A 21,332-nucleotide genomic window follows, 5' to 3' on the forward strand; every position below is an offset into this window, starting at 1 on the left:
TGCAGAAGCCACCCCCAGGAGAAGCCCAGCCTCTAGGGGCCTCCAGCACCTTGTAGTCCCGTGGTGGAGGGACCCTGGTAAGCCTGGCCCTGACCTGCTCCCCTTGTCCCTAGCGCCTGGTTCGCATGAACATGCCCATCTCCAGCGAGGACATGACTGTCCACTTCACGTCCACGCTGATGGCCCTCATCCGGACCGCACTGGAGATCAAGCTGGCTCCAGGTGAGCAAGGCAGCATCTGGGGAGGGCACCGAGCCAGGGCCAGGCAGTCTCACTCCAGAGCCGCCCCCGGGGGAGTGTGCAGGGAGGGGAGGAGGGGTGAGGAGGCCTGTCTGGAGGGGACTGAGGACAGGTGCTCATGGCGCCTCTGTCGGGCACCAACCTTGTCACCTGACAACCACCCTGGGGCATTGTGAATGATCCCATTTTCACGAGAGGGAGCTGAGGTGCAGTGGGGGTAATCGGCCTGTCCCGGTTACCCAGAGCTAGAGCATGTGGAGGCAGCACCCTTCCAGGCCAGAGAGTCTGTGTGCCTGCGGTCCACTCCCTGAAGTGAGCCCAGTCCCTGGCGTGTCCTCTTCTGAGCTGACAGGACCGCGTTGCCTGTGGCAAATCTAGGAGAGAACAAACCTCCAGTGTGTCCTCCCCACCTGCGGCCTCCTGTGACGCCTGCTGTACCTTCAGAGGAGATTAGAGCCACCAGAGGGAATCGCCCTATCCCTGCCCCCACACCTCCTTCCAGACTGCATTCGTGATCTTGAGCTCAGCCATATTGTTCATAGCGGATGAGTCAAGGCCAGTCCCATACCCTACCACCCCTTGCACTCTAGGTCCCGTTCTCATCATCTCCCCAAAGATGTCCCGCCAGAAATTCTGCACCCTGCTTCTTGTGCTATCACTTGTTTCCTCCCTATTGGAGTCTTTGTATCAACATATAGATGTGCTATGATCTCTCCCATCTGCTTCCTCCACCGACTTCCCTATGTTTATTCTTCCTCGCAACTGGCTTCTTGGGAGACTGGTCTGCAGGGTCTGTCGGGTCTCTCCCGTTCACTCCGCAGGCGGGTCTGCACGGCTGTGCTGCGGGAGCCGCGCTTGCTGAGCTGCGCAGTGACCTTATCTTCCCTATCCGCAGCTCAGCCTTTCCTCGGCTGTCACCTCCTTTTTGACTTGTTGAATCCCTTTGATGTTTCTTGTTGTGTTTTCTCATGTCTCCCACTCTCCGGATGTCACTGCACCGCTCAGACTCTCTGCCCCCTCGGTCCTTCCACCTATTCTCATGGCTCTAAATACTGGGAATTCCTACTTCGTGTTTTCAGTCCAGGCCTCTTCCTGAACCCCAGGCCTGCATTCTCATGTGAGGGGCTACGTGAGAAAAGTTATTTACTGTCTCCACTTGGAGGCCCAGGAAGCATTCCAAGTTCACTTGCCTGGACTTGATCGCCACGTGTTCCCCATGGTCGTTCCCATCGCCATCTGTGGAAACTCTCTTCTTCCAGTTGGTCACTCAAGCCAAAGCCTTTGGAGTCATTCTTACCTCCTTTTTTTCATCCTTGCCCCAGTTTTGACCTCTATCCGATCCCTTGTCATATCTCCTGACTCTACCTTCAGTATCTACAGAGTATGATCACTTCTCTGCCCTCGCCCACTGCCAGCTCCTGTTCAAGCCACTGTCTCTTGGGTCTTGGCTAGATTGTTGCCATAGCTTCCAGCTGGTCTGCCTCTGCTCTTGTCTGCCTTCAACATACCAGCAAGGATGATCATGTTGGAAATCAAACCAATAAAATTAATAAAACTCTGGCTAGACTAATCAAGAAAAAGGGAGACAACAATAACCAATATAAGGAATGAAAGAACACCACTACAGGTCCTGCCGCCATTAAATGGATAACAAGGAAATTTTATGAACAACTCTCTGCCTGTAACTTAAATGAAATGGGAATATTCTTTGACACCAACTACCAAGCTCTTTCAGGCATGGATAACCTGAGTGGGTTAAAAAAAGGAAGAGATAATCTGAGTAGCACTATATTTAGTAAATTAAATTATAGTTAAGAGACTTCCAACAAGAAAATCCATGGCCCCATTAGCTCCATAGGTGAAGTTGGCCAGACATTTAAGGAGGAAATAATACCTGTTCTATATAAACTCTTCCAGAAAATAGAAAAAAAGAGCATATTTTTCAACTTACCATATGATGCTAACATTACTTTGATACCAAGAAGAGACAAAGACAATAAGAAAAGAAAATTATAGATCACTATCCCACATGACTGTAGGTACAAAAATATTCAACACCATTTTCTCAGACTGAATCTGGATATATATATTTCTGTTTACTTGATGACAAAAGTAGGGTTTATCCCAAGAATGCAAGTTGAGTTCAAGTTTAAAAATCAATCAATATAATTTACTGTATCAAAGAAGTGAAACTATATGATCATCTCAATAGATGCAGAAAAAGCATTTCACAAAAATTAAGTATCTCTTCATGATTTTAAAAATTCTGCATAGTGTAGTAACTAAGGAAGCCCCTTCAATCTAACCAAGGATATCTGTGAAAAACCTTCAGTGAATGACACACTTAACAAAGAAAGACTTTTCCCCTAAGATCAAAAACAAAGGAAGGATGTCTACTGTCATCATTCCTGTTCAACATCTTACTTTAGGACCTAGCCATTGTAATAAGTTAAGAAAAAGAAATAGGAAGCATACCAGTTGGAAAGGAAGAAATAAAGCCGTCCGTATTTACAACTGGCATGATTATCTATGGAGAAAATCTGAAAGGCTCTAAGAAAAGGAAAATGGAGGTATCTATAAAACAAGAAATTCCAAAGATGGCTGGGAGCCACCAACATCTGGGAACAGGCAAGGAAGAATTCTTTACTAGAGCATACGGAGGAGGCACCGTCATGCTGACACCTTGATTTTGAGCTTCTGGCCTCCAGAACTGAGATAACAAATTTCTATTGTTTTAAGCCATTGAAAGAAGTTACTAGGGGCGCCTGGGTGGCTCAGTGGGTTAAGGCACTGCCTTCGGCTCAGGTCATAATCTCAGGGTCCTGGGATCGAGTCCCACATCGGGCTCTCTGCTCAGCAGGGATCCTGCTTCCCTCTCTCTCTCTGCCTGCCTCTCCATCTACTTGTGATTTCTCTCTGTCAAATAAATACATAAAATCTTTAAAAAAAAAAAAAAAAAGAAGTTACTAAAACAATACACAAGTTAGCAAGGCTGCAGGATACAAGGTCAATGTGTAAGAAGCAAATGTATTTCTACATATTAGCAATTAACAATTGAAATGGGAAAAAGTTCCATTAAAATTGCACCAAAACCATGAAATACATCTGTGTTGCTGGATAACTCTACAACGTATACATGTGAACTTTGTACGCTGCCGATTTCAAAGCACTGGCTGAAAGAATCAAAGAAGACGTAACTGAATCAAGCACTGCATCGCCTTCCTGCACAGGAAGACTCCGTGTCGCCATGATGTCAGCTCTTCCCACACTGATCAATAGAATAAATGTTAACCCAACCAAAATCCCAAGATGTTTTTAGGTAGAAATGTACAAATGAATTCTAAAATGTTTGTAGAAAAGCAAAAAAACTTGAGAAACGATTTTGAAAAAAGAACAAAGCTGGAAAACTCAGTCCACATGAATCAGAGACTACCTATAAAGCAAGTCAATTGCAGAGACATGGGTCGGTGGAACACAAAGGAGACTCACACTTACACGGCCAGTGGGTTTTTGATGAGGTTGTAAAGGCAATTAATGGAGAAAGGATAAGTTTTTCATCAAATGGTACTGGAATAATTTAGACAGCTATATCCCCCCAAAAGGGAAAAATCTTGACCTTTACTATCTTAGTCTGCTTGGGCTGCCAATAACAAAATACCGTAAGTGAGTGGCTTAAACACAGAAATTTATTCCTCACGGTCTAGAGGCTGAAAGTCCGAATCAAGGTGCCGGGAAGGTAGGGTTCATCCCCAGGCCTGTTCTCCAGGTTTGTAGGGTGGTCACCTTCTCACCATGTGCTCACATGGTCTTTCCTTGAGTAGGTACAGAGAGTGAATGAATTTTCTGGTGTCTCTTCCCATAAGGACACTAACTCTGTAGGTCAGACCCCCCACTTCTGACCTCATTTCACCCAATTACCTCCTTCTCAGCCTTATACAGTCCCAGTGAGAGTTCAGGTTTCAACAGGTGAATGGGGGTAGCCCATAGCACATACCTTTCATCTCCTACCAAAATTAACTTGAAAATGATCATAGATATAATGTAAAATGTGAAATTATAAAACCTCTAGAAGGAAACACAGGAGAGAAATTTTGAGTTTGGGAAAGATTTTTTAAGACAAAAAGCATGAGCCATCAAAGAAAAATCGATAAATTGAACTTCATCCAATGTAAAAAACTTCTGCTTTATATTTAAGAAAATGAAAAGACAAGCTAAAGCAATGGTGAAAATATTTTTGAAACATATATCTGATATAGGATCAGTTTGGAGAATAGGTAAAGGTCTCCCACAACTCAGTAATAAGAAAATAGACAACCTGATAAAAATGGGCAAAGGGTTTGAACAGACATGTCACCGAGATGTATATATGGAAGGCAAGTAAACAGCTACAGAGACACTCAGTATCTTTAGTCATTAGAGAAATCCAAAATGAAGCCACAATAAGGTAACACTACATGGTTATTAATATGGTTAAAATACTTTTTAAAAGGACAGTATTAAGCCCTGCTGAGAATATATAATATGGGATTCTTGCCACCCTAGTTTGGCAGTTCCTGACGGTTTGGCCCAGCCATCCCACTCCTAAGTGGGAAGAAAAGAAAACACATCTTTACAAAAACATAGATGCAGAGGTTCACAGCTGTATTTCATAATCATCTCCAAATGTAAGCAACTCAAGTGTTTACAACTGGTGAATGGATAAGCAAATTGTGGTCTGTCCATACAGTAAGATAGTCCTCAGCTATCAAAAGAAACACAGTACCGACGCGTTCGCCAGCACAGATGAGTCTCAAATGCAGGGGGCTGAGTGGGGAAGTCCCCCAAAACAAAGACACCCTGCGATGTTGTTTGTGTGGCATTCTGGAGAAGGCCACATAAACCGGACGAAAAACACACGGGGAGGGGGAGGGAGGGGAGGAGAAGGCCAAGGGTCAGTTACAGTGGGAGCACGGAGGGGCTTTGGCCATGGAACCACGTGGCTTCATGGGTTTATCGCAGTTCACAGAACAGGATAACTGAAAAGGGTGAGTGACACCGTATGCACACCACACTATCCCTGATGCTAAAAAAAAGATAAATCAGTATTTTATCCCTCTGCTGCTTCCCATCTCAGCATCTGCTCCTTGCAATGCCCAACCCCCATGCCCTGCTCAGTGAGCCTTGCTGTCCTGGCTCATTGTGTGACACACCCTGGCCCCTTTCTGCCTTCAGGGTCATGCACACACGACACATTTCCTGACCACCCTGTCCAACACGGCAGCCCCCCTGGTATTTCTCGTCCCTCCTTGGCTTCTTCTGTACCCAGCGCCCTTGATTTTTAACTTACTGCCACGTTATAAAGCCACGTCGTACCATAAAGGCAGCTGCTTTGCTTTTGTTCCATCACCTAGAGCAGTACCTGGCACGGGTGGGTGTTCCCTCGGTAGTTTGGAAGGGCTGGACTGCCACCGTGACCTTCTCCACTCCCAGGGCCCATGCACGCAGGCCTCTGTCTCCAGACAGGAGCCCCTCAGGGGCGCTCTGATGGCCGCCCTGGCCACGCTTCTTCCGGCTCCGCCCTCTCTCCTAGCACTGTCCTTGCCCCGTTTTTCTCTGCACCACACCTCTCCCTGCCTGCTCCCCAAGGGGGTATGGGACGGCTGCTGATATCTCTCTTCTCCTCCACGCCCTGTCCCGCCCCAGCCGGCACCAAGCAGCACCAGTGTGATGCTGAGTTGAGGAAGGAGATCTCCTCTGTGTGGGCCAATCTGCCCCAGAAGACCCTGGATTTACTGGTGCCACCCCATAAACGTAAGTGAGGGAAAGAAACTCCCCTTGTTCGGGGCGCCTGGGTGGCTCAGTGGGTTAAAGCCTCTGCCTTCGGCTCAGGTCATGATCCCAGGGTCCTGGGATTGAGTCCCGTGTTAGGATCTCTGCCCAGCAGGGAGCCTGGTTTCACCTCTTGCTTCTCTTTGCCTGCCTCTCTGCCTACTTGTGATCTCTGTCAAATAAATAAATAAAATCTTTAAAAAAAAAAAAAAAAAACCTCCCCTTGTTCACCCCCTTCTGTGTCCCTCCCAGAGGCAGTGCCGGGACCCCTGGGCCAGGGTGACCTCATTGATAGTCTAGACTTAGATTCCACCTGTGGGGAAACAGTCTTAAGAGTGGGCGCATAGGGACTGTGGGAGGGAATTATCTGGACTTTATTCTGTTGGCCACAGTCCCCCACGTTCCTGGTGGGGGCTGTACTTAAAAAGATCAGAGAACAGCAGGGCGACTCCTGTTAGAGATGAAGAGCTTAAAGATCAACCCCCACATCCCCTTCACTGGGAGGAGATGCAGGGCCCTGTGGGGAGGCAGTGCAGCTCCAGGGAGCATGTGCCCAGTGTCCAAAGATACCATGTGGGGACTGTGCAACTTTGGCCCAGCCCTGTGCCCTTTCCTGAGCGTGTGCGGGGTTCCTCACGGGGGGGCTCTTCCCTTGTCTCACCCGCCCCACCTTCCTCCGCCATACTCTGTCCTGTTTTCTCTCCCTCCAGCCGATGAGATGACTGTGGGAAAAGTGTACGCAGCTCTGATGATATTCGACTTCTACAAACAGAACAAGACCACCAGAGATCAGATTCACCAGGCAACGGGAGGCCTGTCCCAGGTACCGGGTTTCAGGGTTCCCAAGCAGTAACCTCAGGCTCTGACACCCGTTAGCTGTTTCGACAGCAGAGGGAACGCACATCCTCCTGGGGATGGCCCGGCAGGAAAAGGAGGAGGAGGGGTCCCAACTGTGGCTCTCCGCCCCCGAAGTCAGAGACTCCATGCAGCCTGTCTGCTTTCCAGTGGCTGGTCTCTTGCTGGTCCTGGGGTCCCCTGACTTGGAGAGCTAGTGTTCAGGAGAAGTAGACAAGGGGCTGAGAACACGTTCCCTGCTGATACCACTTTTTTAAGTGGTAGAAGAAAGAAGTTTGAACAACACTCGAGGAGGTTGTTCGGGAAGGTTCGAGGAGAATTTGCTTATCCTGCACACGGCAGGGAGCAGAAAGAGTCAAACTGATGGGTCCAAGGCCATGATCTCTTCCACTCATGACTGACTGGTCTGGTTTGGGGTCCTGCCTTCCTGATGTCACCCTTCAAAGAGAATAACTTACCCACATAGCCAAAGCATCAGTGACCATAATGTAGACTCTCTTGTCTAGAAAGCTGCCTGGTGGTCAGGGCTTGCAGGGGCATCCACCCCCCTTGGAACGGGAACTATCTGATGCCCACGCACACCACAGCCCCCCGTTCCCCTGTCTGATGCAGACACCCACCCATGCCCTGCCCCTCACCAAGGCCTGAAATCTCAGAATTCTGCTCAATCTGGGGCTTATGCGGCCTCTGCCCATCAATCCAAGTTGATGAGATGAAATATTTTTGCCATTTCTAAGTGGGTGCAGTCCCCAGATATTGTAGGTGAGGAAGCTGAAGCTCCAAGAAGTGAAGCAACTTTGCTGATGTCACTCACAGGCCAGGCTGGGGGGGAGACTCTGCCTCCCTCCTGTGTAGGGCTGGGGCAGGGCAGAAGGAGCACCAGCCCACGCTGCGGGGACACGGCAGCTTCCTGGTGCAGCTGTCTCTGCCCTCAGAGCTCTCCCTCTTGTCTGTGTCCCTTCTGCAGATGGGCCCTGTGTCCCTCTTCCACCCTCTGAAGGCTACGCTGGAGCAGACACAGCCCGCGGTGCTCCGAGGAGCCCGGGTTTTCCTTCGGCAGAAGAGCTCTGCCTCCCTCAGCAACGGCGGGGCCGTGTGCGTACTTGGCCAGGGAGCGCGGTGCTGGGAGGAGGGAGGATTCCTGTTGCTGGCACCTCCCAGAGGGGCTCTCTGCAGGCATGGCCGCAGGACACGGAGCCTTCAGGTCCCATCGCCACTTTGGGAGACGGGCTCCATTGTCTACCCTGTGCCCACCTCCACCCAGATGGTTCCCTGTGGGTGGTGCCTGGAAGCTGGTCCAGGCCGGCTGCTGGAGCAGTCTGTGGTGGTCCCCAGAGCTGATTCCCCAGTGTGGCAGGGGTGCCTCTGATGGTACTGAGGCCAGCAGCTTCCGACTGTCCCCTCCCAGTGTGTGTGCCCATTTACCATCCCGGGCAGGGGCCTCTGCCTCTGCTCCCTCCCTGCCCGTTGAGAAATTACTTGTTTCCATCTCAGTCCCCACCACATTCTGTTGACCGCTTGTGTGTATCCAGTCTTCCGAGCCCCTCTAAGATGCCTTTCCCCTCAGATGTCCACTCTGGTCCCGCTTTCTGAAGCAGCTGTATCTGGTGCACAGACTGGTGACATCCTTCTCGCCTGCCCTCTGACTCTTGCCGCAATAATTCTTGGGCAGGAACCACCCAAACCAAGTGCTGTGAAAGAGCAGGGACCTGTCCCGTGTTGTGTGTCGCGGAGGGGTGGTGCAGTGGGCTCCTCTAGCCACCCCCCGGGGCCAGCAGGGTCCCATGTCTGCTCACACCCCATGGGCTCAAACGGACCGCCCACTGAGCGCCAGGGGAGGGGCTTCTGCGCCGCCTCCTGCAGCAGGGGCTGAGGTGCGGGCCAAGAGCAGACTGGGCGTGGCTGTCATGCTTAGGGCTCCCGACGTCCTCTCGTCCGCACACGTTTGGACGCTCTTCTTCGAAGCCCGGCTGTGGGTCTTGCCCTGTTAATGAGGTAGGTTTTGCTGAGTCCTACACTGCACGTAACTCAGCAGCCAGGGCTTGCTGGGCACAAGCACAGACAGGATGTCCGTACTGGGCACCGGGCACGTCGTACACGTGTGGTCGCATCCTTGCTGAGAACCGTCCCTGCTCCAGCTACGCGCAGGAGGCCGTGTTTAGGGCTGAGGAAGCTGCTGGCGGGGCCCAGCCTTCCCTCACGCTCCTCTCTGGGGCCCTCTCTGGCCGTCTGCTCGGAGCCTGGCGCTAGGTCCACACCCCTCGCCCTGTGGCCATTTGAGGGCCTGCTGGGCTGCTGGGCTGCTCCTGAACCCAGGCGGAAGGGCCAGTGTAGCTTCCTGGCAGGCTGGGGCCAGGTCCTCGGTGGACATTCCGGGGCCCACAGACCTCTGAGCCAACAATCATCTCTGCTCTACAGACAAACCCAAGAGAGCGGCATCAAGGAGTCCGTTTCCTGGGGCACTCAGCGGACCCAGGAGGTACCCAGTGAGGCAAGGACACCCCTGGAGCGTGGCCACTCCACAGAGATCCCAGTGGCGCAGCCTGGAAAACCGGTGCGGGTTCCTGGGGCTGGGGAGTCAGGCTGGGGATGGCGGACAGCAGAGGGGTGGGGGTGAGGCAGGGATGGTGGGAGACGGCAGGCCCCAGGGGAGGGGAGAAGGTGAGAGTGGCGTGGGGGCTGCCGTGACCGTGGGCCGCTCTGTGCCCAGGCCGTGGAGGTCCAGATGCAGAGCGTGGCCCTGAGAGGTCCTGACGGGGAAGCCCAGCCCGGTCTGGAGAGCCAGGGACGAGCGGCCTCCATGCCCCGCCTGGCTGCAGAGACTCAGGTAGGTGGTCTGGGAGGGTCAGGGTCATGGAAGGGTGCGGGAGTGGGGGATGAGGAAACCTGGCTTGGGGAGGGCTTGTGTCCCACGTGAAGGCTCCCCACCTTATGGCAGCCTGGACGCTGTTGGTCCTGTTGGGGACTTCTAGGACTCCATGATGGACTCAAAAGGAACAGCCAGAGTCCTCTGAGGCCTGCCAAGAGTCTGTGGCACCTACCTGTGGTCAGCCTCTTTTTGGGTTACTGTGGCCCAGTGTGCCTGACCCAGCCTTTCCCTCTCTCTAGGGCATACCTGTCCCACCCTAGTGCACCCCCCTTTCCCCCAGTGCAAAAGGTGCCGCACACCTTGGTCCTCCCTTTGCCTTGTCGAAGCTCTGGGGATGATCTGCCCTGTTCCTTCTCTGGGTGTGCAGGAGCACCCAGCTCCATCCCCCGTTCCTTCGGGGATGCAGGGATGCTCTAGGGCAAGGGGGCTGCGTGCCCTTTCACAAGGACTCAGAGAGGGGCCTGCAGACCTGAGGCTGGGTCGGGGACCCTGCTTTCACTTGCTGGGAAGGTGAGGGGCTTTAGAAGAGCATGGCCTGGGGCCTGGGATCTTCAGTGCTGGCCTGGGGCTGGCCCGGTCCTTACCTCCTTTTGTGGTTCCTGGCTCCGCACGTTCAAAATGACTTCATCCTCTAAACTTGTCTCTGTGTCCCACTGCTGGTGGCTCTTGCCCTCTTCCCCTTCCTGACCCTGGCCAGCGAGGCGGCCAGCTGGAGGACACTGAGTGGAAGCCATGGGTCTGCTCCATGTGGAGGGCTCATTTCCATGGGTCCTGATTTCAGCTCAGGGCAGCAGCCCCGTGGCCCTGACCCAGCAGAGTCGTCACATGCAGCACCCCTCAGTGTTCTCCTAGCCTGGCCCCAGCCTCCCTCGTCCTGGCATCTTCCCTGTCCTCCTGGGACACTGAGGCCAACAGCTCTCTGCGCCCTGCTGGCAGAGATGGCCAGCAACTTGTGCAGTGCGCTCTGGGGGAAAGGGTGGGCCTGGGTGGGGAAGAGCTTTCCAGGGAGAGGAGGGGCCTGGTGGTTCTGGAACCCCAGACCCCTCTCAAACTGTGAGCCCCCCCCCGCCACAGCCGGCCCCCAGCGCCAGCCCCATGAAGCGGTCCGTCTCTACACTGGCGCCCCAGCGCCCTCATGTGGCTCATCTCTGCAACGCTGCCCTGGACCGCGCCCCCGCCAGCCAGCCTGTGCCCCACCACCACCACCGCTGCCATCGCCGCAGGGACAGGAAGCAGAAGTCCCTGGAGAAGGGGCCCAGCCTGTCTGCAGAGACAGAGGGTGGTGCGTGCAGGGGTCCCTCCTATGTCCAGGGCCTGGGGCAGGGGTCTGAGACCCTCTTCCTTTCTGTACCTCGACCATATAAGCAGTCCTGAGTAGGGGGTGGTGAGTCACAGGTCTGGGGGGACCAGGCAGGACCACCCGCCCACCTCAGCTCTTACCCTGGGTCCTCCTGCTAGTCATGGGGACCAGGTCTGGGCTGGGGGTCTGTCTCCCCACCTGGCTCTCTGTGCTGACTTCACCTCTTTCTGGCCAGCACCCAGCAGTGCTGCAGGGCCAGGCCCACCCCCAGGAGAGGGACCCACAGGCTGCCGGAGGGAGCGCAGACAGGAGCGCGGCCGGTCCCAGGAGCGGAGGCAGCCGTCTTCCTCTTCCTCGGAGAAGCAGCGCTTCTACTCCTGTGACCGCTTTGGGGGCCGTGAGCCCTCGCACCCCAAACCCTCTCTCAGCAGCCACCCCACATCACCAACAGCTGGGCAGGAGCCGGTACCCCCGAGACCGGTAAGACAGGACCCCCTCGTTGCCCCTCCTTACGAGACTCCCCCTCCCCACCATGTTCCGAATCCTCCTTCATGTCCTGGTTCCCTGGCCCGGGGCCCCACGGCTCCCCGCTCCAGCCCAGGCCTCCTGTCCCAACTGCCCTGGACTGGCCTCTGGTCTCGCCTCTCCCTGAACGGTGCCTGTCCCTCTGTTACCCACTGTTTCCAGCTACGTTGCCCCCACCACACACTCGACCAGTCTCCCTCCTCGGCTGCCTGCCTCTCTCCATGCCTTACCGCGCCTCCCCACAGTGGTTCTCACCCGCGTTGGCCTCTGGTCTGGTACTTTCATTTTTTTCTTTTCTTGCCCTGTTCTGCTTTCTTGTAGGGTGGTGGTTCAGTGAACGGGAGCCCCTTGTTGTCGACATCCGGTGCTAGCACCCCTGGCCGTGGCGGGCGGAGGCAGCTCCCCCAGACTCCGCTGACCCCCCGTCCCAGTGTCACCTACAAGACGGCCAACTCTTCGCCTGTCCACTTCGCTGGGGCACAGACCAGCCCCCCCACCTTCTCCCCGGGCCGGCTTAGCCGTGGCCTTTCCGAGCACAACGCTCTGCTCCAGAGAGACCCCCTCAGCCAGCCCCTGGCTGCCGGCTCCAGGATCGGCTCTGACCCTTACCTGGGGCAGCGTCTGGACAGTGAGGACACAGCCCGCACCCAGCCCGAGGACACGCTTACCTTTGAGGAGGCCGTGGCCACCAACTCAGGCCGCTCCTCCCGGACTTCCTACGTGTCCTCTCTGACCTCCCAGTCCCACCCCCTCCGCCGCGTGCCCAACGGCTACCACTGCACTCTGGGACTCAGCTCGGGCGGCCGGGCCCGGCACAGCTACCACCACCCCGACCAAGACCACTGGTGCTAGCTGTGCCACCCACGCCACGCACCTGAGCAGCGGCCGCGTTCCGTTGATGAGTTTTATCATCCATGCTGGGCTCCCGGGGACGCTCAGGGGCACCGAGGCGGGGGCAGCAGCCCCTGGGAGGAGGGGCCCTGCCTTTGGGGCCAGCTGGGGGGAGGCCCCGCTGCTCCCCCCACCCCGCCTCCTCTTTCACACTGGACCAAGTCCTAAAGCCCTTTCAGAGAGAGATGTGGCTCTCTCTGTCCGCTGGTAGGCTGCCTGCCTGGGTCTCGTACCACAGACCCTACACGGGAAGTGGCTGCATGTGCTGAGTAGGACGCCGCCAGTCTGAATCCTGCGTGATGGGTCCCAGCATCTGGGGTGTGTGTCTGGAGCCATTCTGAGGAGGTCTGGATCTCACAGAGGCCATCCTTTATCCAAGTCTGTGGTACGGGGGAGCCTGGCCCGTTTGAACGCCTGGCCAGACAAGACAGAGTTGACGGTCACGGCAGCAGCCTCGGGAGCCTGGGCCGCGGCTCCATGCATTCTGTCAGTGCCCACAAACACAGACACACCTGGCGTGGCTCTTTGTACCCGAAACCGCAAATGGGCACCAGAAATACACTCACACACTCTGTCCTCTCCCAGATGCTGTCAACCCTGACGGGGACCAAATCTGGAAAACATTCTGGCTGTTGGTTTTGGTTTTTAATCACAATACCCTTCCCTCTTTTGTCAATTCCATATACTTGATCTAGAAAAAAGAGAAAAACAGAAAACTGGGGAAGGAAATAGTAATACTACTTAAAAAAATCCAACCTGTAGGAAGCTCTCAGCTCTTTGGTGTGTCTGCGTGCGTGCGTGCGTGCGTGCGTGTGTGTGTGTGTCTTGTGTGAGGAGACGCTCTTGCGTCCAGCCTGGGTGGTCCCCCAGCTCCCCTGGCCCCTGCTGCTCTCGACCAAGTGCCTGACTTCCGAGCCCTCTCGTGCCAGGCTCCTGGGGGCAGTGACGTGAAGCCTGTGTGAAGTGTGGGTGAATCCTTGGAACTGTTCCCAGTTCCAGACATCGACCAGGTGCAAGGCTGGTGTCCGTGGAGAACACTCGTGTAGCATCCAGTGGGACGGCTGTCGTTGGAAACGAAGCGACCACTTCCCGTTTTCCTCCCACGAGTGAAAGGGCTTCCTGGGAAGCCACACAGCGGCGTAGAGCATGTCCGCGTGGGGTGTTTTCAGTCTGTTGCACATCTGAATCTCAGGGACGGGATGCCTGCCAAAGGGGGCATGATGTCTATTGTCGTGAGTTTCTTTTCAGAGAAGGCCAGAGAGAGGGAGAGGTACTGGGAAGAGGGAGAGGTGGGGGCAGGAGGGAGGGTCTGTGTCTGAGCAGATGCGGCACTTGGGACGCCCCGAATGAATGAGGCCAAAACTCAGAGGAAGTGACGCGGCAAGGAGAAGCTTTGAGACTCTGGCTCGGGTGGGAGGCACGCTAAGCTCGGCACTGTTTGTGGCACAAGATATGGGAAAGCAAAAAGCGAGAGAGAAATCCAACCTCATGGCCACTCTCAAAATGGAAACACCGGAGGAGGCTGCGGGTAAAATGCCGGGAGACCCTTTGTTTCGTGGACCAAAGGAGTACTTAGATGGTTAGATTTTGGTGCGCCCTCCATGTTGGAAACGTCAGATGATCGCTTTGCTGGATCATTTGAGTGTTCCCATTGGCTGTCACCCCATGACTCACCTTAAAGAAACTTGGCCTGTGATGTGTGTGTGCGTTTCTCTGTGTGGCGGTGTGTCGCAGTGAGTGGGTGTCGCTAACCCATAGGGCTATGCAACAAAAGACACATGTTCAGTAGAACTAAATCACCTGTTCTAGGGTTTCAGCATGATTGTGACCAAACCATTTTATAGAATTTCCTTACCAGAAGGCACAACACTCTGAAACTTTAAGATTACAGAGTATTTTACTGCAATAGGAAATGATAACTGGAATGGTATCTCAGCCTGCATGAGATTGCTGTGCTCCTGTTGCAAAGCCGAAGGATGTGTATTTTGATACTGATGTTTCATCTCTGGCCCATGTTATTTTGAATGTATCCATTCTGTGCAGAACCACAGCTGCTTCCAAGGCCATGGTCGGTGGAGAATCACTGTTGTAGCCCTGCACAGCCTCACCAGTTTGTCTGGATTCTTCTAGACACTGGAATTGGTGAAAACTACAGGGAGTGGGGGAGGAGATACTGTGTCTTGTTTTCCTGACTTTGGGTTTTGTTTCTGTATCGTCTCTTCTCAGCTATCATATGTTTCCACTGAGATCTCATAGTGAGTTGCCAAATTTGAAATGCATTAACCAGTTGTCTGCATCTGGACCAGTCAAGCAGTGGCTGTAGTTTGAATAAGTTATGTGTGCATGTAAAATATATACATATATACATATATACAAGTATGTGCATGACATGTATATCTTCGTACTTTTTGATACAATGTACTCATTTGTTAATTTTTAATTATATTTGATATAAATCAAAGGTTTGTTGCAAAACTTTATATTTAAGAACAGTGTTAAAAAAAAAAAAAACCCAAAAAGAAGTCCCAACCATGCAACACAACTGGGACCTGCTTTAAAACAATCCTGTGATTGATGAGTTTGCTGCCTGAGTAATATTGATCACCCAGACTTTGGATTCTGCTATTGTTTCTACAATGACATTTTGTATGAATCAAAGTCCTTGGATTAAAATAAAACTTAGCAAAAAATCAAATCAAACCCCACCATGCTGCTGGGTAATGTATGCCGGGGGTGTGGGAGTCAGCGATCTGAGTGTCCTCAGGAGGCTGGGCTGCCTCCGTGGGCACGCGGGCGGGAGTGCACAGCCGAGGAGCTCTCTGGAGAAAATAAGACCCCTCTAAAACTTTTTTGGGTCTGTTCATGATGCAAGTGTGGTGTTGGGGTGACGGTCATGGGCTGGGCTCAGGATCAGTGCCCGGATCAGGACCATGCTCTGGGTTAGGGTTAAGCGTCATCAGCTTTCTTCCCCTTCCTCCATCTCCCTACGCCTCCAGGATGGACAGGACTCACCCAGGGTCACACGTGAGTCAGAGGTGAGTTGGAACATTGGTTTTTGGCCCCTCACTCCTGGGCTTTAACAGAAAAGTGAAATAGCTCATCACTGACTGTTTCAGATCCAGCTCAAGCCCAGTCAAGAGCTGTAAGGGCCTCAGAGGTCATACACAGCTTTTCCTCCCTCCCACCTGTGAAGGGTGCCACTGGCCACCCTCTGCCTGGGCAGCCGCAAGTTCTAGCACCACCCTGACCCATGAGGGCACTGAGGAAACACGTATGGATTGATACAGGACTGACTACAGTGGCCTACCTGCCCCCATGTGCAATCTCCTTGCAGGCTGGTGGGGCTCTCCTGGCCCTGGCTAGATCCTCCGTCCCATCCAAGTGGATCAACAGTGAACAGTGGACAGGACAGCCCTTGGCCTCTCACCATCTCAGGAGGCATCTGTGGTCCTCCAGTTCAGGCCAGGCATGGTCTTGACAACCCCTATGGCCAGTTACTGAGCTGACTGTGCTCCTGGAACGTAGTAAGTCCATGGGCAGTGTAGACAGCCCCACAGGATGTTTCCATTGCCAACATCTGCGTGGTTGAGACAAGTGCGTCCTCCCTCAGTCTCTTAACCTTCCAAGTGTTGGATGTGGCCCTGGCCACAACAGCTGTCCAGCAGACTGGCTCTTCTGTCCTTTGGCCTCCCGATACGTATGTAAACCTTGGACATGCATAGTTGTTAGAATCAAGGTTATGGGAGTAACTGTGTCTCCCAGCGAGCAGTTTTCTCAGTGAGACTCTGTGGTTTGAGAGAGCCACATGCATGATTCAGGGACTGTGGCCTCTAGAAGGTGTGCCACATGTGGATTCTAGGTGTGGAATGATCCTTGAGCCTCCCTTGACTTCACTGAGCAGTAATTTCCTGACCATCCTCATATTTGGTGTCTACGCTTTGTGAAGGAGAGAGAAGAGACTGGAAATGAGCCGGTGTGTTCTCTGGGGTTGGGTGATTGATGTGTGTGGGGGGCAAGGGTGACTCTCAGGCTTCCCTCCTCCCAAGGACACAAGTGAGGCCTGTGTGCCATCCAGTCTCTGAGATGCGAGGACCCAATGCCCAGGGCAGGAGCCTTGAGTTTCCCACCAATAGCAAAGTTGCTTTCTCAGCAGTTAGAAGAGCATCTTGCCGTCGTGGGAGGACAGGGAGAGCCCTGGATGGGCAGTTGCAGCCCCTGACCCTAAGTGGACCCCTTCCTTCCCTGGGTTTCAGATTCCACAGCCCTGTAGTCACCCACCAGTGATGCAGAATCTGCTGCTTTCCCCGCCCAGCATCCGCGCTCACATCCAAGGCCAGTATCTCAGCTTCCCTTTGGGAACCACATCTCACCTGCCTCCCATCCAAACAGTTCCAGAGGGCAGACTCCACATTCCACCCCCCTCAAAGACGGACACATGATCCAAGTCTACCCAACCCCATGCTATGTCCTCTGGGTGCTCTGATGGCTTCAAGGATGAGAGTGTGACCCAAGCCAGGCCAAAGACACTTAAAGTCATGACTTCATGGAACCCAAGGGAAAGAGAAACCCTTCCTAGTATAACGGATGGTGAGTGGATGTCAGCCCGGAGTTGTGCGCGGCCCCAGATGCAGTGAGAGAGACTGTGCCTGGAAATGGGGCCTCCCCAGAGCCCTTAGCAGGATGGAGGGTCAGAGAGGGTCCAGCTCACACTGTGAGAGTGCGAGCCCTTGGGCCTGCCGGATCTAGACCCACTCTTGTTTCTTACAAGTATTAATGTATTTCTACCATTTAAAGTATTTATTTTACCTCAGTAAATATGTCCAGTCCCTTGCCATCCAGAGTGCTAGGTGACACATCAGGGTTGGCAATCCCTGAGACTTCCATGCGCGGTGTCCTCACAGGGTGGGCCATAGCTGGGGGTAGACAAGAAGATGGGGTCAGATCTCAGGGGAGCTCCGGAACAGTTCTATCTCTGTTCCTTCTGGGTCCCCGGAGAGGAAAACCCCAGAACAGTGAGGGGAGAACCAGCAGGAGCAAGAGGCCCCTGGATAGTTAAGTGATCTGCTTGTTTTTTCCTTATTTTAGGGTCCATTTTGTTAATGCGCATTCTTATTAGGAAATTACCCATTTCCTATAAGCTTCCTGTCCGATGCAATAGGTTTCTATTATTTGACCTTTAATTTCTACTCCTTCTTTAAAAAAAAAAAAAGATTTTATTTATGTATTTGATAGAGAGAGAGAGGGAGAGAGAACAAGCAGGGGAAGCAGGAGGGAGAGGGAGATGCAGGCTTAATAGGGAGAAGCAGATGCTTGACTGAGCCACACAGCCGCTCCTAATTTCTCCTCTTTTTCTAGTTTTCTACAGAATTTTCACAATTAATGAACAAATATTGGCATGTTATTTTTAGCTAAAGTCTGTATTTTATTTAAGTTCCCTCCGTTCTACCTTTCTTGCTCCAGGATCCCACGCTAGGCACCACGTGACATGTACCCATCATGTCTCTTTAGGCTCTTCTTGGCTGTGACAGTTTCTCAGATTTACTTGTTTTCCTCATGAGTAGACTTGGGTTCTGGGTTTTGAGGAAGCAGATGAGGGAGGTAAAGTGCTTTGTCATCACTTTATAACAAGGGAACACTTATCACTGTCCGTGTTAGTGGTCACCTGGCTGAGGCAATGCTGGTCAGGCTTCCCCATTGTGAAGTGACTGTTTGCCATGAACAGGAAGACACTGCTCTGAGGCCACACTTTAGGAGAGGGGAATTAACGCCATTTCCTTGATGAATGGCTGAGTGTCTACATCCATTATTTGGAATTATTTTTAATTTGTTAATAAAAATGCAACCAGGTGATGTAAAAGAGCCCACTCCCATTGGCTTCATTGAACAATTCATGAAATAGGCAGCATCTCATTTAGCAAAAAGAAAGGGGCCCCTTTGAGCTGCAGGGAAGGGAAGGTATTCAAAGGCACAGAGGGGATCGAAAAAAAGAAATTACTAGAAAGGATGCACTAGATGCATCCTAGGATGCATTAGACAATGTCCTCTTCCTAAAGGGAACAGAAGGGGCCATTCAGTTCATTTTCCAGGTTGACTGGTTGAAGTTTATGCAGAGGTGAGGGTATGTGGAACTGCACTTAGGTCAGATAGTAAGTCTGGTTTGCCGGCTTGGGTTTCTTGATATAAGTGACTCCATTTGGGGCCTATGGTTTCTTTTTTAAAACATCATTTATTCTGGGGCATCTAGGTGGCTCAGTTGAGTGGCTGCTTCGGCTCAGGTCATTATCTCAGGGTCCTGGGATCAGGCTTCCTGCCCAGCGGGGAGTCTGCTTCTCCCCCTCCCTCTGCCTCTCCCTTCTGCTCATGCACTTTCTCTCTTTCAAATCAATAAATGAAATCTTTAAAGAATCATTTATTTTTACCAGTATGGACACCAGGGTAGGTCAAGCTCCAGCACTACAGTTTGGTCGCAGGCTCATTCCTGCTTTGGTGATTGGGAGCGCTTTCCACCGGCTCCTGTTTTCCACTGACATCATTCCGTCTCTGTGGCTCTTCTCCTGAGGCTTCCTTACTGTCTGACACTTCCCGATTATCCTGGCTCCTATACTTCCTGTCTCAGTTCTAGTGTCAGCAATTTCAAGGAGCCCTGGTTAGTAGAGGATGGTATTAAAGTCTTAACATGTGGGAGCTAAATGTGCTCAGCGGACAATGCGAGGCAACAAATGCATGTATTCCCACCTATGCTGACGCACCTAATCTTAAAGATTTCTATGTGCAGCTGTCTGTGTCCGTACCAAGCTAAAGTTGAGTTTACATTGATGTCTCCAACCTGGTCCATCACCACGTGGAGATTGTGATCTTCTCCCTTTGCTGATCTGTAACTTCCTACTCTAACAGGGATAAACCTGGCTCTTCTCACCTGCCATTGATTTAACTCTGGCTCCGTTCCAGATTACGGATGTGGTATCTTCAGAACTGATAGCTACCACTCTTCAGGGAAAGAACTTTATCAAATGGAATCCACTATGTACATATAGTACATTTTTCTTTACTTTAAAGATTCCATTCATTTCCAAAGTTACTTAGGTCTGCACCTTTTGTCATGCAATCTACAGTGAGGGTCTTTTTTCCCCCATATGTTTCTCCCCCACTTCCAAAGATTTATTTATTTATTTATTTGACAGACAGAGATCACAAGCAGGCAGAGACACAGGCAGAGAGAGAGGAGGAAGCAGGCTCCCTGCTGAGCAGAGAGCCCGATGTGGGGCTCGATCCCAGGATCCCGGGATCACGACCTGAGCTGAGGGGAGAGGCTTCAACCGACTGAACTGCCCAGGCGCCCCACCCCATATGTTTCTAATACAGTTAGATTATGTGTCATGTTCTGTATTCCATTGAAGGGGAGGAAGAATTTTTTTTTTTGGCCCGAAGTTCTTACCGTGGGACTAAGAATAAAATTGACATGAGACAGATTAACAGGAGAAAAAACCCAAAGTGTAATGATGTGTGCCTAGAGACCCAATAACGAAACTGAGGTTTAAAGAAATGATCAAGGAAGCCAGGTTTCATACTTTCTAGACAAAGAGAAAATAAACCTTTGATGAAATAAAGGACAAAGAAAACTTAATCTTGGGAGCTTCAGTTAGTAAGGCATTCAAGACAGAATTTAGCTGGGGGAGTAAATTAGTAAAAAGTAATGATTTTTTTTTTTAATATATATATATACAGCCTCATGGGCTTGATGTGTCCCATCTCTGGTGATGTTAAAATCTCTTTACCTCCTGGTACAGGGACATCTTCACAGGAGAGATTGATTTCCTGCTTCCCGGGGGACAGAGGAGGGTCTAGGTGTCCTCACTGCATAGGCTGTCTCTTAAGTAACTTTTATTAAAATGATCTATATGTCGAAGTGGCAGATTTGGGGCAGCCTGCCCTTGAGCCCCTATACCATCCTGTGACACTCCCACATCGTAAATAACATAGTTTCAGTAGATTATGATTTACTCTTTGGGATGTAAAAGTGTTTGTGTTTTTTAAAGATGTTGTTTTTAAGTAATCTCCACACCCAATATGCGGCTCAAACTCACAACCCCAAGATCAAGAGTTGCATGCTCTCCTGACTGAGCCAGCCAGATGTCCCAAAAGGTTTGGGTTTTGACAGATTCAAAATGACAGGTATAAATCATTAAAATATCATGGAACTCATCCCCTGATGCTTTTGTCATCTCTAGCTTTGCCTTTTCCAGAATCTCCTTCAATGTGTGTAGCATTTTCACACTGGGTTCTTTCACTTAGAAAAATACATGTAAAGTTCATTCTTGTCCTTGTATGGGGTGATGGTTCTTTTCTTTTTATTGCTGAATAGATAAACAGGAGACAAACAAGTCAAAGTTTAATATCATGCATTCATCTTGTATTCATGGGAGATGCCCAGGAAAACAGAATAACTCTGTGAGTGGCTCAGCCCTCACCCTAAATGCCACCTTCAACTAAAGACCAAAAGATTTTGGGTGGTGGGAAGGCCAGTTAAGGGATGTTATCAGTGAGCAGAGTAAACAAGGGTACAATTGTGCTTTAAGTCTGTGCTTTCTCTTTTGGTATGAGTTTCTTGAGGTTTAGTCATTCTGTTCCTGAAACAGAGGGAGACAGGCTTACAGATGGAGTGTTCCTTTAGAAGTGTACATTTCACTCACCAACAGCAACTTTTACCCAGTTGTCAGAAATTCTCCCATATCTGCCGTTTCTTAAGACTAATCAGTCCAAATAACCCTTGTGACAAAGAGGCATATTTTGGGTGGCATATTCTGCTTCCTTCCCATGGATGCACTTAGTTCCCTTATGGGTTCG

The 21,332-nt window shown here is 51.6% G+C and overlaps 1 protein-coding gene across 9 annotated transcripts in view; it reads left to right on the top strand.

Moving 5' to 3' along the window:
• CACNA1B (calcium voltage-gated channel subunit alpha1 B) overlaps positions 1–15,188 on the top strand; it is a 185,349-nt gene extending 170,161 nt beyond the window's left edge. For 7 of the 9 annotated variants that reach the window (XM_045082838.1, XM_045082843.1, XM_045082839.1 and 4 more), the window contains 9 exons: positions 114–222; positions 5,923–6,030; positions 6,759–6,871; positions 7,871–7,998; positions 9,322–9,457; positions 9,614–9,730; positions 10,847–11,054; positions 11,308–11,552; positions 11,919–15,188. In XM_045082838.1, the coding sequence (XP_044938773.1) occupies positions 114–222; positions 5,923–6,030; positions 6,759–6,871; positions 7,871–7,998; positions 9,322–9,457; positions 9,614–9,730; positions 10,847–11,054; positions 11,308–11,552; positions 11,919–12,449 (1,695 nt within the window). In that variant the 3' untranslated portion in view covers positions 12,450–15,188. Of the gene's footprint in view, positions 1–113; positions 223–5,922; positions 6,031–6,758; positions 6,872–7,870; positions 7,999–9,321; positions 9,458–9,613; positions 9,731–10,846; positions 11,055–11,307; positions 11,553–11,918 lie in introns of those variants that run through there. The other 2 variants (XM_045082846.1, XR_006607487.1) reach the window with 2 other exon arrangements.
• Positions 15,189–21,332: the final 6,144 nt, after the last annotated feature.

Source organism: Mustela putorius, unplaced genomic scaffold (genome assembly GCF_011764305.1).
Source record: "Mustela putorius furo isolate JIRA1106 unplaced genomic scaffold, ASM1176430v1.1 tig00000596_pilon_pilon_pilon, whole genome shotgun sequence".
NCBI lineage: Eukaryota > Metazoa > Chordata > Mammalia > Carnivora > Mustelidae > Mustela > Mustela putorius.